At 32.1% G+C, this 18692-nt stretch overlaps 1 protein-coding gene and 1 long non-coding RNA gene across 2 annotated transcripts in view; both read left to right on the top strand.

Moving 5' to 3' along the window:
• LOC149489406 (uncharacterized) overlaps window positions 1-18692 on the top strand; it is a 220810-nt gene that overhangs the window by 40911 nt on the left and 161207 nt on the right. The window lies entirely within an intron of this gene.
• LOC149489410 (uncharacterized) overlaps window positions 1-18692 on the top strand; it is a 52789-nt gene that overhangs the window by 10490 nt on the left and 23607 nt on the right. Inside the window, exon 2 of the mRNA XM_089713657.1 lies at window positions 4518-4696. Within this exon, the coding sequence (XP_089569783.1) occupies window positions 4518-4696 (179 nt within the window). The remainder of the gene's footprint in view (window positions 1-4517; window positions 4697-18692) is intronic.

Consider the following 18692-nt stretch of genomic DNA (forward strand, 5'->3'; position numbering starts at 1 on the left):
CTAATTGTAAAAGATTACATAAAAACTTAAATAAAAAAGTTCAAAGATTGTTAAAATAATGCTTTATCCCAATTTTGGTCGGGTGAAATCCCAGGTAAAGGTAGGTTCTGCAAAATATATACAATCAATAGTACGGTATGGAATCAATAAAATGATTAATAGGTCTGATAGAATTAAGGCGTGAGAACATTTCATAGACTATTAATATTATTACAGAAATACGAGAAAAATAGACCGTTATTATCGGAAAAATACAATTGCTTGATCACGATATGCCTACATATATACGATCGTTATATTTTTTTATAGTTATCACTCGTTTTAATATTTAAAGTGACATTACACGCATAAGGACGCCATGTTTTATGTCTTTGTCATTGATTTAAATTATTAATGACTTTAGTTAGTTACTAACCACAAATTTATGAACACTGAAGCAGAAAATCATATTTTCTTATAATAAAAATATTGAGAGTGTTAATATTGCATAAAAATTCCACATATTATAAATGTTTTTAATTAACATTTCAAGGTATATATTTTCTTAATTTTATTTTTCGTTCTTTAACCAATAAATATTCTAATATTATCCTTAAAAATAAATTATTTCTTCTGAATCATCTGCAACATCTGTGAAGAAATGCATCCATTAACAGTTGTATCTATCTACTTCTTAAATTTTATTTTAATACTAGCGACCCGCCCCGGCTTCGCACGGGTGCAATGCTGATACTAAATACACTACAGAAAAATTGTGAACGTTGTATAGGTATAAAAATATAGCGGCCCGCTCCGGCCTCCGGCATCGCACGGGTATAAAATACATAGCCGGGCGGCCGCAAACGCTACGTCCTGCAATTTTTAAATCTGTAATATCTTCGAAAATATTCACTTAAATCATACGGTGTAAAGGGCCATATAGATCTATATTAAATGAACAATGTATCCATGGTATTTAATTGGTTAAGGATTAATGCTGTATTGGTTAAAATCGCTTCGAAAATTAGCTATTATTTGACGTAAAAAGTAAATGACAAAAAAAGTTATTGTGGGTTATCCATAAGAGATAGACATATACCATCGCGGACTTTTCTATAGACCTTTTCAATGTGTATAATACTTAGTACATTATTTTGATAAAACTCGTAGGGTTCAGCCTGCGTTTGCAATGTAAGCGGAATAAATGTAATTTTTTACGACATCACATTAGAAACCTCAAAAATAACAGTACTTCTCCACTACTTAATGGATCTTATTATACATATAAACCTTCCTCTTGAATCACTCTATCTATTAAAAAAAACCGCATCAAAATCCGTTGCGTAGTTTCAAAGATTTAAGCGTACAAAGGGACATAGGGACATAGGGACATAGGGACATATGGACATAGGGATAGGGAAAGCGACTTTGTTTTATACTATGTAGTGATGATGATGCTAAAAGACAAGTAAATTCCTTAATCCAACCTTCACGGTAGCGCATAATGACACGAATGGCATCCTGGCACACAATAAAACTATTGTGATTAAAAACAAAGATTTCGAGAATATTCGAGCGTAGAACGTCTTGATATTTAAATATTCGTTCATTATATTCCCGCCATATCGAATTCACATTTCCTTATTTACTATCAGTTAACGACGCATACATGCAAAGATAATGGCATAACTCGTTTAAAGAATGCGTTAAATAACGATTAAAAACAGGTCCGGTTATTTTTGTATATTACGGATGGTTAACTGACAAAAAAATTAGAAACTTTTAAACTTTAATTATAAATTTTATTGAGGCACGAGCGAAGCCCTCTTTGTGACAGATGTTCATAGTTTTGAGTTACAGATTTGTTTTTAATCAGAATTGAAACGCGAATGGTTGTTTCGAAATATATTTTTTAATATTTCATAACAAACTAAAATAAATTTCATATTAATATAGGTATAAAAATATCCATAGCGTGCTCGACTTCCATATAAAAATAATATTAAGTTTTGGTTTGTTTGGTGATGCTGCGATTATTCAATCTATAAATTATTATTCGGAGATAGATAACATATCATATTATGAATTGTCGTCAAAACTTATATAGTTTGTTAAAGTTATTGTTTCTTAAAAATTTATAAAGTACCTAGAACTTTAAAGAGAAAACAATTCGGAATAATAAAAGCGTTATTTTTACAATGTATTCCATTTATTTATAAATAATGTACGGTTAATGAGGTTGATGGTCTAGATTTTTCGAAATAACAAATCCATAGAATCGTTTAAATCCGTTATCAAATGTGTAGGTAGGTTTATGTTATTTTGATGCGTGAAATTGTTGTTTATAAGTTGCGCTTTTTATTATTAAATTATTATTTAATTATAAAAACATTCCTAATACCGCCCAGCTTTTTTTAAAGTAGGTATGTAACTAGTCAGTAAAAGAAAAACCCGCAAAGTTCCCGTTCCCGTGGGATTTCCGGGATTGCGTCATTTTCCCGGGATATAAAGTAGCCTATGTCCTTTCTCGGGTATCAAAATATCTTCATACCAAATTTCATGAAAATTGGTTCAGTAGTTTAGGCGTGATTGAGTAACAGACAGACAGACAGAGTTACTTTCGCATTTATAATATTAGTATGGATGTATGTGATTGTGATTTATATCTATGTCTTTTCTGATAGAAAATACATAGATAGATAGTATGTTTTTACGATTAAGTACTTACGTTTTTTGAGAATCTATTAATAATGTGAAGTATTTCTAGGTAGGTATTATATTTAAAATATTTTTAATTGTATATAGGTATGTTAGCGTCAACAAAGAAGATATTTTTCGCGATATGTTGTTTAGCAATAATGGAGACCTTCAAAAAAAGGGCATATTTACACCTCAAAGGCCGGCAACACATTCGCGGTGGCCCTAACATCGCGAATGCTTATGGGCGGCGGGCATCACTTTCCATCAGGTGACCCGCCAGCTCGTGTGCCTGCTTAAGCGATAAAAAAAAAAAAAAAAAAAAAAAAAGCATTTAAACTGATTTTACACAGCAATAAATAATGCAATAAAATTAAACGTGCTAAAGAATTTGTAACGTTTCTAGAAATTTAATACTTATCTCTGTAAAAGAAAATTAATGTTAGGTAAATGCCACACGTGACTATACAAATGAAAATAAAATCAATGTGCATATTATTATTTATTTGTTTAAATGTTTGTCTGTCAGTTTGCTGGTTCTAGTTAGTTAGTTTCTGAACAGATGTAACAATTTATATGGGACTTTTTTGGCAAAGCAAATATCCAAAGTTATAAGAAGTAACAAGTCCCACTAATCTGACTGAAAAAAGGGTCAGGCTAAAAATATTATTATCAGGGTTACCGGCTAAAAATATTACCTGCCTATTTATAAATAGGTATTTATTTTTGTAATATTTATTTATTATCTATTATTTATTGAGACTCAACCTACTGATACCTCCTACTGATAGCTCTCAATTTGAGAGCTATCAGTAGGTACATAGCATTATTATAGAAAAAGGACAAAATATAATAAAATGCTAGGTAAATACCCGCTTTATTTTATTATAGTATTTATCTATTTATCATAACACCGAGACAATTTCATTAGTTCTTTGGTCCGATGATGTAATGTTTTGAAGACATTTTGCGGACTTTTCATATGAATGTTAATTGAAAATAACGCGGTTGAATTTAATATTTATGAGATCTCATATTTATTGCGAATTATAAATTATAGTTGTGAGTTCGGTTTATTTTATAAGATAGCCTACTGTTTAATTGTATTTTTAAACCATAGGTATTATGAATAATTATTGTGCACCTGTTTTTATTGAGAAAATGTATTAGGGAAATTGGACTTAATATACGTTGTACATACCTACCTATAAGAATATGTCTGGATAGATATACGAGAAGTGAATTCATATTTTGAACTAGTCGTTTTTGAGTTTCATAGAAACAAACATACAATTCGTTCCGATTCCACATGTGTTTGTAGTTAGTTCAATTTATAAACTGAGTTTTTATTATTTTAAACATCTGTTTATTTTGGATATAAATGACCTAGATATAATATTGTCTTTCCCTGGGAGACTATAATATGTCGCCAACATCCGGTTGAATCTGCTATTTGATTGAATGACTAGCGCGATCATTGAATTACGATATTAATTTGAATCTTGTTGAATCACATGTAAAAAATAAAAATGTACTAAAACTTCTTGCACAATCGTCCCCCAGTACACTAAAAACTTGTCAAGTCTGTGCCGCGGTCCTTCCATCCGCGGTTTCACCCGCATTGCTCTGCTCCTGTTGGTCTTAGCGTGATGATATACATATTATGATAGCCTACCTCGATATCTATATATCGATATCTATCTAACACCGAAATAATTTTTCAAATCGGACCATAAGTTCCTGAGATTAGCGCGTTCAAACAAACACACATGACACAAACAAACTCTTCAACTATATAATATTAGTATAGATGTCGTGTCTAATACCAAGTTTCTTTTCAGCCACACCATCAAGCCTGCTCTGCGGGCGCACCAAGGAGGTGGAGGTGGGGGGCGCGGGGGGTGCGGGGGCGGCCCTCGCGCTGACCCTCGCGCGCCCGCCCGGGGTCTCCGCGCCCTGCCAGTTGAGACTGATCGCGCCTGATGCGGCTGCGTTCACTGTGCGGCTTATTGATGTTAAGGTATGGGTTGATTTTGGGAGTTAAAGCTAGAGGATGGTGTTAATGTACGAATGCATGTTAAAGTACGGATTCGATGTCAATTTGAATGATGTTACGGTACGATTCGATGTCAATCTGATTGATGTTAAGGTACAATTTAATATTATAGGTACGGATTGATATAAATACGTCGAAAATTCCATTTAACATTATTCATGATATTTTCAAAGTTTTAAAATCATTGATAGGTATACATTGAAGTGAAACAGGCAGTATTTCACAATGGATGCATGGTATTGTGCCGCATCTAGGTGAAGGTGGCCATTGGCGCGAAACGCCGCCAGTCACGTAGACATGTCCTTTCGTCCTTTATTCGATTTATAGCTTTAGCGCAATCATTATTTGATTATCAGAATGTTTGGGTCAATGCATCTGAATCCTGATGTCCTGGTAACATCAGCAAGAAATAGTAGTACTTATTCCTTAGTTTATATGGCAAAATAATATATTGCATTTTGTGAAAAGGGATGTGTCAAAAGTGCAGCGAAACCACAGCGAAACAATATAATTTAGACGCAAATGAAACTTAATTTCGATTTTAGATTCATACGTATATAATAAAAACAATGGCAACGGTCACAATTTTTTTTAAATATAAAAAATGTTACTACCAATTTATATTTTTAGTGTCAAGTCGTACGTGTTACGTATGCATACACGCAAGGTTAAATTAGTGATATAATATACTTAAACAAACACCGTAACAATGCATTTTGACAGATTGTGTACGCATACGTCATACCTAAATATTAGTGCGCTATTTTTAATCTGTGACAATCGTTAAGCTAACAAAGGTTCGTGAATTATCCGTATCGGTATATTATGGTAATAAACATCACACACATTGTCTTTACAGCCAGAGCTAAATAAACAGATTAAATTCATTATCGGTATTTTGTAATCTGGCAATTACTGAACGTCAATAACTGTCAAAGTCAAATTTGGAACGACGTTCATTTTTTCTTATTAATTTTTTTTTCTTTTCATTGGTTCTAACATCAATATAATAAAGGGTTCATCATAGAAACAGTTACAATTTATTTCATCAAAATCGTTTTTCTAATAGGTTATTTTTTAGAATGTAGACGTATATATAAAAAAAATTGATTACAATTTTTTATTATATTTAAATAACCTGTTTTAACACATATGTTGCTAATTCACATAATACTATGTGGTCATAAAACCGAAGGACTATTAGATATCTACATTCGTTTCTATTGTATAATTTATACAAAAATGTAGTTTTTAACATTTTTCTTGGCAGTAAATTACATTAAAACTCATTTGATTACGTGATTTATTATTATTTTCCAATAATCGATTCGATGCATAATGATTCATAGAACCGGATAGAATCGATTTTTCTTAATAAAATTAATAATGCTATCGTGTAACCAGCTAGAATATTTTTTTTTTTTGCTGATTGATTTCTCTTCATGTCTTCTATTTTGATTTTTTTTTTGCGTTAGATTTTTATAAAAATCGCGTTATATTAAAATTAATCACATATTTTGATATTTAATACTGCACAGATGTTTGTTGATTTTTTTAATTGTACTTTATTTTATCCAGTTTTTTATTAATTTAAATATTTAGCCTATTACCTAGTATATTATTATTAGTCTGTGCTATTACGTAATATAGGATTTACATTAATGATAGAATAATAATTATTATACCCTTGAAAAGTGTAAATTTTAGTGAAATGCATACTACATTTTTGTAATCAGTTATATAAACAAACATTTAAAAGCAAACACTGACATAAAGGCCACACGTTGTTGATGAAGACAAACAATTTTGCGAACGTAAAATTTTAACGATTTACAACTTAGTCGGAGTTTGCGGAAAACCTGACTAAGTAGTAAGTACCTACTCGATAATTGCTTTACAAATAATTTAATGTAAAGTTTGCACGACTTAAGTATTTTATATTCAATTATTTACGAGTTAGGTTTTGACGTCATAAGGCAACATTATATAGGCTGATTAAATCAACACTTATTAAGAAGAGCAATATCCTTATATACTTATGTAGTTACGATTATCCGAACAAAAATTTGATTGTTGCTTTTTGTTGCTTACATAAAAAAAACCTTTTGGGTAGCCTTATATGTAGGTACGTTAACCATATTGTATTTTCCTTTTTTTACACTCTTTATATTAGCTTCACCTGTATGTTTGTTTGTTTGTAACCGACTTCTTTGGGCGCGATTTTGACCCACTTTAAACGGCCAGATTTCGTTCAAACTTTGTAGATTTATTGAGGACCGATGACAATACACTAATTTGATAAAATTTTCTATTTTTTAGATCGGTTTTCTATAAAAAGCGTGTTTTTTAGTTTTTTTTAAAACTATTATTTTATATAAGCTAACACCCGATGACATTGAAGACGGATAGTGAATAATATTTATATAGCTATTTTTAAAACTATTATCTCCTTTAGTTAGGGCAATTTTGTCGAGTCGTAAATTATTTTTTATTGACAAATTAATGTTTTTTTTCCTACTTTCCAATTGTTTTATGGCCTTAGGGTTATACAAACTTAATAGAAGATGTTAAACTGTAATACAATATACATGAGTCTTGCTTTCGACACAAGAGCGTTACATAATCTCTTGTATGGTTTCTGAGCTGAATGTTAACGTATGGGATTTTGTAGAATACTATGTTGAAGATATATTATTATTATGGGTTGTGACGTCATAAAAGTGCATTTAAAAATATTTATTATTTTACCGCGTATTTTCCAATAAACTATTGTAATCTATAAAAATGAATCCCTATTTCCCCTGGTCACGGCATCACGCGTGAACGGGTGGATCGATTTTGGAGATGGTGGATAATTCTTTTTTTATAATATTCGTTGAAGTACGAGGATGTTTCTTATGAAAACAAAAACATGTACCACGGGCGAAGTCGGGGCGGACTGCTATAGTATCTATATATTTTTTAAATGTATAAAATACCTACTCGTGTCACAACTTAGAGCATTGTCACAATGTTAGTTACCATAGGTACTCCTCCGAAACAGACGCACCGATATTCATGAAATTTTGTGAGCCTATTGGGTAGATCTTGAAATTAGCTAACATCTATTTTTCACACCCCTAAAGTGATAAGATAAACAACGTTTGCTGAGACAGCTAGTATATGTATAGATATTATTATATTATGAGAGATATAATATAATACTCGTGATCTTGCGGTTAATCCAACCTTCGTCATATAATTGGAATTGTTTTTTATCTTTTAACAGAATTAAAAGTAATTTACAGCGAATGAGACGTCAGTGCTTATGTGAACTGGGAAGCCATAGAGTCGATCTTAGTACTAAAGTTTTAGATTAGTGTGAAATTGCAATACGGTGTTTTCACTGTGCTTTGTATGGCTTTGTGAGGATTTACTAGCTATTGCTAGCGACTTTGCTTATATAATTCCAAGAGATTTATTGATTTCTATACACTTCCAATTTTTATGCGCACCGTAGTTTCAGATGTTTTAATATTTTTGAGAAAGTCCTATAATTTGCCTTTGATAGTATAGGTACAAACCTTAGCTGTCAGCTTGGTACAACAATAATTAAGGTCTTAAATCTTAATATTATACTAGGATATAATATTATATTCGTATACCTATGGAGACGACCTGGTCCGAGTGGCAGGGAGCCGCTGGATGCAGGCCGCCGGTGACCGGTCGTGGTGGAAAACCCTGAGGGAGGCCTTTGTCCAGCAGTGGACGTCCCACGGCTGAAACGACGACGACGATACCTATGGAGTAGGGTCACTTTTTAGGGTTCCGTACCGAAAGGGTAAAACGGGACCCTATTACTGAGACTTCGTTGTCTGTCTGTCTGTCTGCAGGCTGTATCTTATAAACCGTGATAGCTAGAAAGCTGAAATTTTAACAAATGATGTATTTCCGTTGCCGCTATAACATCAAATACTAAAAATTAAAAAAAATATACCCTTCGTGCGCGAGTCCAACTCGCACTTGGCCGGTTTTTATATGCATTATGCAAATATTACGTAATCTATGTACCTACTCTATCTTATCTAATTATTTTCTCCCATGTGCATTTATTTGTACACGTGAAATTATAGAGTTACATTTACACAATGTATCACGTTACTTGTTAATTGTTTGTGACATAATTTGTTATGATTTAAAGGGTATAAATTATTGTCTATTGTTATGAAATGTGCCGTTAATTATAAGAATATAACTATAGAATAGTCATAATTATTAGTAAAACACTAGAAGTAGCATACTAGTGGTAGAAATATTCAAGTTTTGTTAAGTAATGGTACTTAACAACATTCTGAGGCTTGGGTTTGATTTCCTGTATCGATTATTTGCTAAGGTTTGCAAAAAAAAACAATAACATGTATGAATTAGTTGAAATTCTACATAAGCTTTACTTTTTCATTCATTTATTGCAAATGCCTACAAATAAGCATGTTCCCTTAATAGAATTAGTGTAGGTAACATATTCATTTTTCCGTATAAAAAAATGTACTTACATTTGTTAGAGGCACGGTAACCTCCAAACTGCTACAAACTTGTTTTAAACCTAATCGAGTCTGGGTCAAAACATGAGTCAGAGTGTATCGAACTGCAAAGAAAATATGTAGATTCTAGACAGTTCCAATTAGTAGGTACATATTTAGGTAGCAGGTCTCAATAATAAAAAGTGAAGTCCTATGTCCCCTAGTGGGGTAAGGGGCAGATGCATACATCTGTTTCACTGATCGGTTTTCTTTAGGTACAAGTAGGTGATCAGCATTCTGTGTCCTGCCAGACCGAGACATTTTTTTTTCTTCGTCTCCACCGGTAATCGAACCCAGGACCCCTCGGTGCTACGCGTCACGCGTCAACCACTGTACCAAGGGTCTCAATAATAAGGTCCTACTAAGTCCTGGACCTGGTATGGTATACCTATCCTAGTCCTAGTAGGACTAGGATAGTTATACCATGATATTTAAAAGCAGTATTTTTGACAGTGAGGGAAAGTGATGGCGCTAGACGTGCGATATATAGCTCTGTCACTTATCCACGCTGGAAATAATAATGCTTTATGACAACATGGTAACGCCCCTGCTCTTCTACTCCATACAAAGTTCCCATTTCCCTTTAAGATTTGTTTTTTGATAAAAAGTAATACAATAGGTTACTTTCATTCCACCTTGAAAGTTATAAGCCGATATACAAATTTTATTAAAATGCAACGAAATTTTTAGTGCTTAAAAACGTATAGCAATACTTAGGTAGTACATGTCCTGTAAAAATCTATGATCTATCTATAGGTATATACCTAATATCTATCTTAATATATATAAATCTCGTGTCACAATGTTTGTCCTCAATGGACTAAACAACTTAACCGATTATAATAAAATTCGCACACCATGTGCAGTTCGATCCAACTTGAGAGATAGGATAGTTTAAACATGTAGGTACCACGGGCGAAGCCGGGGCGGACCGCTAGTAGGTATATAAAATCCAACAAAATTCATTGAATGCTTTACGTTAACATAATAAACTCATTTAAAGGGCTCATTTTATTTGTTTGGTGAATAATAAAGCAGAATAGTTAACAGAAATACATAATTAACAAGAGGCCGAGCTTCCGCTCTCCATTGCAAAGAACCTTGTCCTATATTTTCGACCTACCCGTAAACCCTTATAAGGTAGCGAGGAATTCCTGAAAATACAACTCGTATTTTAAATTAGTATAATTTGGTCGTTTAATGTTGGTTCCATTCGGTTTATTAGTATAAAATGCATTAACGATGTATAGTGATGTCATCAATCCAAAAAGTTCATGTTATTTATAGTTCTCCAAAATAACTATAGGTAATTACTTAAAAAAACTAAGATGGTGAAGGATCCACACTTACAGCTTTGAGCTTTGTGAATTGCAATGGTGACATGTTTTTAAATAAATGTCTTGAAACAGCATAATAATTTTGAATAACAAACACCGATATAGATTCATAGAATTGCAATATACAATAATATAGGTAGTTTGTGTTTCAGAAGTCTGTGCAAAAATATTAGTTCGCTTAGAATTAAATTTCCATAAAGCAATATAATATGAGTGTACTCAAACTGAAGTGTACAAACAAAGATTACACTCAAGCGTCACTCAATACTAATTTATTCGTTGTCTTGAGTCACGTGAATAATCGAAACTTCGAGATTGGGTTTCCATTAATTTGTGACACTTGGAACTTGGAAGGCTTATCTATTGCATAGAAATTACTAATTGATTTTACACTTCTACAAAAGATATTAACATTTTGTTAATGCCTTTTCACATACGGTTTTACTCAATAACAAATACATAACTCTTATTTTTCCTCAAGTAATATTTTCGTAACCAAAAAATATCTATGGCTGTCTCAGTTTCTTGGAGTTTATGTAAATAATGATATCACGTTTTTAAGGCCAGAAAAACATAAGTGACCGAAAATAATCATGTTCAAATACTAGTGTTCTAAAATACTTCTTTGTTCCACTTTTGTAAAAATAATATTTATTAAAGACCATTTCTAAAGTTATATGAATGAAGCAGCTTAACAATGGCGTCAAGTCTGTTTTTACAAAAAGTAAACTAAACGTAAGTTTATTCAAGTGTTATATTTATTTAAAACGTAAGCATCACAAATTAAATAGAAATTTGATCAAATTAGTTTTAATTCGAACTCAAATATTTACTGCAAGCACAGATACTGGTACAATTTTCTTGGCGATATGTTCTATTTAAGTTATCTGTCAGTTAAAATGAATAATAATTTTCTAAAATATACGACTAAACGTTTTTATAAGCAATTTGGAAGTAAAATTATCAGCAAATGGTGAACCGTGAAAGGTCCTTAATCACATATTATTTCTTTTAGAAACATTTATCTTATGCCAATTAGGACAGCATAATCATTCTATCATTCATTCATCTATTATTATAAAGCTGAAGAGTTCTTTCTTTGAACGCGCTAATCTCAGGAACTACTGATCCAATTTGAAAAATTATTTCTGTGTAAGATAGCCCATTTATCGAGGAAGGCTATAATCATCATGCTAAGACCAACAGGTGCGGAGCACTGCGGGTAAACGTAAAACTACAATTGGTGTATATGTTAATATTAAACAGTTAAATTAACAAGTACAAATATCTCTCATTATATAAGATACAGATGTACAATTAAACCATTCATAATTTCATATCGTGAAATCAAACCGAAGGTCGCTAGTACAAAGGCTTGAGAAAAGGTTGTTCACCTTAGTTATTGGGGATTCACTTTGCGCCTGCGTGATAATCTTATTATCTAGCTTTATTTGCTATGTTTTGCCTGTGACATCGTCTTTATAAAGCATCTAAGAGGGTATCTATATTTTAGAAACATCAAAGTACATAATATATGGAAAAAAATTTAAAATTTTCAACTATTCAATGTGTATGATACAGTGGAAAATTATTCAAACTTTAATTCGCTATTTAAACAGCTGTGGCACATATACTTAATGTGATAATGATATTATCAAATTACTTATCAAAAAGTGTTTTTTCGAAATTATTGATTTTTTTTAATATGTAGAAGGAAGTTTTGATATTGGGTCGTAAACTATTTTTTGATGTCCCTTACCATTTGATGGGTCAGCTGGTTACATATAAATGTCAATAAAATGTCACCCAGTGTTACCTTGTGTTTTGAAAGTATAAAAATGGGTGCCTATTGCTTAATATAAAAGTGAGTATTGTGAGCAAGTGTGAGAAATTTCCTTGCGACATACATATAGTCCTATGTAAATATAATATGTCCGATGTTTACTTGTTTTTTAATTTTAATTATTTATTATAACTTAATTTTTTTCATCGTTTACACATAATATGTATTTAATTTGCAACATCCACGTGGCAGCCTGTAAAATTACATATTAATTGTTATACAATTAACGCCAATGAATGGTTGTCATCTGCTAATCACGGCTCTAATGATATCTGATCACGCAATAACCTTTAACACTCTTACTTTCAAAATAACATGACTTCCACATATAAATAATACTAAACTAGATTTATCTATGCGAGAATTGACTAAAACTATTGCCTTTAAATTACGTATTGCACGCCTCATAAGCGAAGCGTTGAGGTGGGTACTACTGTCGCTTCGCGCAAAACATCTGATTTTTCAAACTTAAAATGTCTTTATGTATCATACATTGCACTTGTAAGATAATACATACACACACATATTAAGAAAAAACACTATTTTTAACGTTCATGATATTTTTGATGTCATTTTTGTTATTTAAACTAGTTAAAAAACAGTTTAAAAAAGTTCTGTCTTGGACGTCCGTGTGTCTGTATGTGCGGATCCTTTTTCTTGTTAACACGATAGCGACCGAAATACTTTACTAATCGAGTCTTTTTTTTTCTCTTACGCTTGAGTATGCTCAGGAATAGAACCCTTTCATTTTTCAGGGTCTGATTCGATGTGGTTTAATTGTTATTAAATAAACAAAAATAATAATTAATAAATATTTATTAAAAAAAAAATATGAGGCGTGCACTTTTGGATTTTCCAAATTATTTGTTGTTATTACCGATGATGGAAAAGAGGTTGTGGGTGAGAGGGGTTTACGTAGGTTGTTGATTGATTAACTTTTAAAAAACATTACGGTCAGCTTCATAAAACTTAGAAATTGGATAATGTTCATGAATTTTCCCAGACTTTTGCCACGCGTAGAGTTGTTTTTTCTATTAAGTACACTGGTATTGTAAGAGAATTCGATAACACTTATTGTGATAATATTATGAGATACATTTGCTCTAGAAATAGTTGAAATATTACTCATAATACTGTTGCTTGGATAAAAAATAAAATATCTAACGACATTATTATAACTTGCTTTATCTCTCCCTATGTATGCATAAATCTTTAAAAACTAGGTACGCAACGGATGCGATTTATTTTTTATAGATAGAGGGATTCAAGAGGAAGGTTTTAGTAAATATGTAATTAATTTTTTTGCTAGTTTATCCATTATCCATTTATTATTAATCCATTGTCCAGTTGGAGTCGCGGGATTTTCGTAGTATTACAATAAACACTGCAATCAAAGTGGTTTCCTGTTAGAATCACATTTCATACATTACTTTGCAGTAATTCGAGATGCCGAGATATGAAACCTACTAAGATGAAAATATAATTTATATCTAAGTAATTTTGTTAGTATTTTGAACATTATTCGTATGTTAGTTTTGTAAAATACTTGATGTAATTCATTATAAATGCAATATTAATAAGTATGGAATATTTTATAATAAAATATTAACAAAATTATAAATAGAGCATTGAATTACGACTAAAATGTCATCATATTACGCAGGTTCCACGGGAAATATGTATCTAGTATAAAATTCCACTGTATGGTATATTATAATTATAATAATCCATACTAATATTATAAATGCGAAAGTAACTCTGTATGTCTGTCTGTTACTCAATCACGCCTGAACTACTGAACCAATTTGCATGAAATTTGGTATAGATATATTTTGATACCCGAGAAAGGACATAGGATAGGTTTTATCCCGGAAATCCTACGGGAACGGGTTTTTCTCTGAAAACGCGGGCGAAGCCGCGGGCAGAAAGCTAGTCTAATATAATGTTATATAACAAATATAAATTAAAATTATGCGTGGCAAATAAGTTTCCCTGTAATTACAAAATAATTCTTTTTAATTGTCTGATTCCACTAAGAATGTGCGATCTAATTACCTACGATGCAGGTTATTTTTAATTCTTTGTCCTTATTGAAACGCATTGTAAATTGTAATAGTAAATATGAATCAAACAGATAAATAATTTCCGTGTAATCTTAGATTTATCCTCATATATGACTTGTCTGGAAGTTTTATGAATATCATTTTAATTTATTATCTACTGTAGTGCTTATTTCGTGGCCATATCGTAGATTTGATCACTTGAAATCGTCGCATTTCATGATGTGGCCAATTTAATTTGATCAAATCATTAAATTGTCAATGTTTCACGATTTTATCATCCACATTTAGCCAGATCATATAAATAGGGAATCTATCAAATATTTTAAAGTGTTTTTTTTATGAAGTGACTAGCTTTCCGCCTGCGGCTTCGCCCGCGTTTTCAAAGAAAAACCCGCATAGTTCCCGTTCCCGTGGGATTTCCGGGATAAAACCTAGCCTATGTTACTCGTGGATAATGGAGCTTTCGAATGGTGAAAGAATTTTTAAAATCGGTCCAGTAGTTTATGAGCCTATTCATTACAATCAAACAAACAAACAAACAAACAAACAAAGTTTTCCTCTTTATAATATTTAGTGTAGATGAAATCTACGATATGGCCACGACACTTATATAAATAGACTAGCTTACCGCCCGCCGCTTCGCCCGCTTGGTCTAAAACCTAATAAATTATTTACTAAAACCTTCCTCTTAAATTACTCTATCTATTAAAAAAACCGCATCAAAATCCGTTGCGTAGTTTTAAAGATTTAAGCATACAAAGGGACATATAGGGACAGAGAAAGCGACTTTGTTTTATACTACCTATGTAGTGAAGAATTATTGTTTTTAGAATTACATACCATATTTTTTATGCGTAGGCCTCTGTCTGAGATGGGATAACTGTTCCATTTTCGTTTCGTTTTGAAGTTCTGCATCAGTTTACAAATTATGGCAAATTTTATTAAGTTTTTCTTGTATTTATTTTCCCAACGGGCTACTTCATACAAAGTAATCCTTCGTAATAAGTACATATTTGGCTCTATGATGATGAAACAGTAAATTTTTATGTTTTCATATAGATGGACATGTTGTCATATAAACAGCTTCACAACAAAATAATAAAATAATAATAGTTAAAAAAAACTAAAAAACACGCTTTTAGTTCGGTTTTCTATAAAACGCATGTTTTTTATTCTTTTTTAACTATTATTTATTTTATCAATTTAGTGTACCTATTGTCATCGGTCCTAAATAAATCTACAAAGTTTGAACGAAATCTGGCCGTTTAAAGTGGGTCAAAATCGCGCCCAAAGAAGTCGCTTACAAACAAACAAACATACAGGTGAAGCTAATATAAAGCGTGTAAAAATGGAACTAACAATGTCCAGTAAGTGGCTAGCAGTTAATTTTTTTCGGCTTTACTAAAGTACTGGGTAAAGATTTGTCAAATTTCCTTCTGCCTTATTGCCGCCGTGCTCACAAAAAACCCTATCTTAGTGAAACCAGGGACGAACTAAAAACGTCTATGTTCTAAAATTGGTCTCTCCACCGCACCCTGCAGAACTTGTCCAGAACTGGCCATACGAGTTCCGAGGTCCAAAAATAGCCTGCAATGTCGACCTAACGGTGTACAAACATTTCTCTTTTACTCTCACGCAATTTTCCACCTTCATAGAAAGTACTAGAACACACATTTCCTCAACAGGACACGGTTAAGACCATATTAATGCAACGATTGAGGTAATTGCCTGTTCGCTAATAATAGTTTGAAAGTAAAACGATTTACACGTAAATATAGATTTGTTAGACGATTCTGTTTGCTTCTATCGGTTGTTCGATCGATTTTTTACGAGGAAAGAATTGATAGCAACGTTGTATTCATCCATAATAAATCATCCGAGGCAACTATAAGCAGACATAGATTGTGGGGGAAAGGAAAATTGTAAGCAGATCCGATATAGGTAGAATATGGGATGTGGTGGTCTGGCCCATATTTTTTTGAAACAGCATTAAATTCTAAACTGTCTCTTTAAAGCTCGAATCTTTTAAGTATTTCGGTACTTCTTATTCATTCACTTTGCCTATTAGATGTCTGCTTTTCGACACCTATTTTTTACGAGATACAACTGTGGCTTGTTATTATTTTAACTTAGGAAGCGAAAGCTCTTTTAATCTCAAAATCAATAACAGACTGTTAAAAGTCACTCCATACTTTCTCTTGTTACCATATAAAATGTCAGATAACCGATAAACAAGTTAAATCACGAAGATGACGCAGCGATGCGCGTGCGCAGTTGAAGCAATACAATTTGCGCGTTTTCGAGAATGAAGCGATCTGGGAAACGGACGGCCTCAGAAACTGTGTGAAGGATTGCTTGTGCAAGTTTGTCCTTAATTTAGATGATATTTTTAATGAGAAATTCTTGGATTTTGACGTGATTTCGGTTAGAGGCTGGTTTTTTCACTTATTTGCTGCATACTAGTCTTCCATTTCTTCTAAAAGTTTCCTTAACTATATTTAGAAAATACTTAACACATTTAAAGTTTTGGCTATCAGGACTTGCCTACCTACTTAGTGGCTTATTATGTTTTTGTACATTAATTCTCTTTCGCCGGGTGTCTTATAATACAGCAAATATTTAAAAAAAAACTGTCGCTTACATACGTACAATAATTGCATTAATAAAATTACGATGCAATCAATTTACTTTTCGAAATTTAATACTCTTTTACATTAAAACTATAGAGCGAGTTGTAATAAGGCTCTAAAGACAATAAACACACACAAGATTGAAGTTAAAAGAAGCTATTGTTATGTAATGTGCACATGCCCTGAATACACACACATGTTTCGTAATTATTATATCGTTTAGATTCTTTGTAATGTATAATGCGTAAACAGTTTAACAGTAATGTAAATTTAAATAATTTGGAAAATCCAAAAGTGCACGCCTCATAATTTTTTTTTAATAAATATTTATTAATTATTATTTTTGTTTATTTAATAACAATTAAACCACATCGAATCAGACCCTGAAAAATGAAAGGGTTCTATTCCTGAGCATACTCAAGCGTAAGAGAAAATAATAATTTGGAAAATCCAAAAGTGCACGCCTCATAATTTTTTTTTTAATAAATATTTATTAATTATTATTTTTGTTTATTTAATAACAATTAAACCACATCGAATCAGACCCTGAAAAATGAAAGGGTTCTATTCCTGAGCATACTCAAGCGTAAGAGAAAAAAAAAGACTCGATTAGTAAAGTATTTCGGTCGCTATCGTGTTAACAAGAAAAAGGATCCGCACATACAGACACACGGACGTCCAAGACAGAACTTTTTTAAACTGTTTTTTAACTAGTTTAAGTAACAAAAATGACATCAAAAATATCATGAACGTTAAAAATAGTGTTTTTTCTTAATATGTGTGTGTATGTATTATCTTACAAGTGCAATGTATGATACATAAAGACATTTTAAGTTTGAAAAGTCAGATGTTTTGCGCGAAGTGACAGTAGTACCCACCTCAACGCTTCGCTTATGAGGCGTGCAAAAAAAGACTCGATTAGTAAAGTATTTCGGTCGCTATCTGGGGGCACGGCAGTGCCCCCGCCAAGTCGAGCAAAAAAAAAGCGGCACGGCCGTACCATCCTTTTCTCGAAGCAATTCGGGCCTTTTTCGACCCCCTATAATTCGGTTGTGGATAAAGCAAGAAACCTGAATCTTCAGTAACTAATCCGGCATTGTATAAACACGGAATATTTAAAATTTCAGTCAATTTGAACCAGTAGTTTAAGAATGACAACTTGTTAAAGTTTCTAAATTTTGTCACTCACTGACTCACCGATCATCAAAAGTCCAAGGCACTTCTAGCAGACTTAAAGCTTCATATTTGGAATACATATAGAGTTTAGTGTCTTAATCATGGGAAAAGTTAAATATTTTGTAATTTCGGTCCAGTTTTCCAAATACACCAACTGCATCAATAACTTTGTAATCCCATATAAATATATGGGATTACAAAGTTATTTATGCAGTTGGTGGTTGGTGGTGGTATCAAAAAGAAAGGCTCTACAAAAAGAAGTGAGATCCCATCAAAAACATCCTGTAAAAAACCCAAGTCTCGCAGCTCAGTCTTTCTACCGTCAAAAGTTGTGAGATCCATGTAATACCAA

This window comes from Colias philodice, chromosome 3 (assembly GCF_061535455.1).
Source record: "Colias philodice isolate Cphi_HAF_F1 chromosome 3, ilColPhil1 Martin Lab GWU primary, whole genome shotgun sequence".
Classification (NCBI taxonomy): domain Eukaryota; kingdom Metazoa; phylum Arthropoda; class Insecta; order Lepidoptera; family Pieridae; genus Colias; species Colias philodice.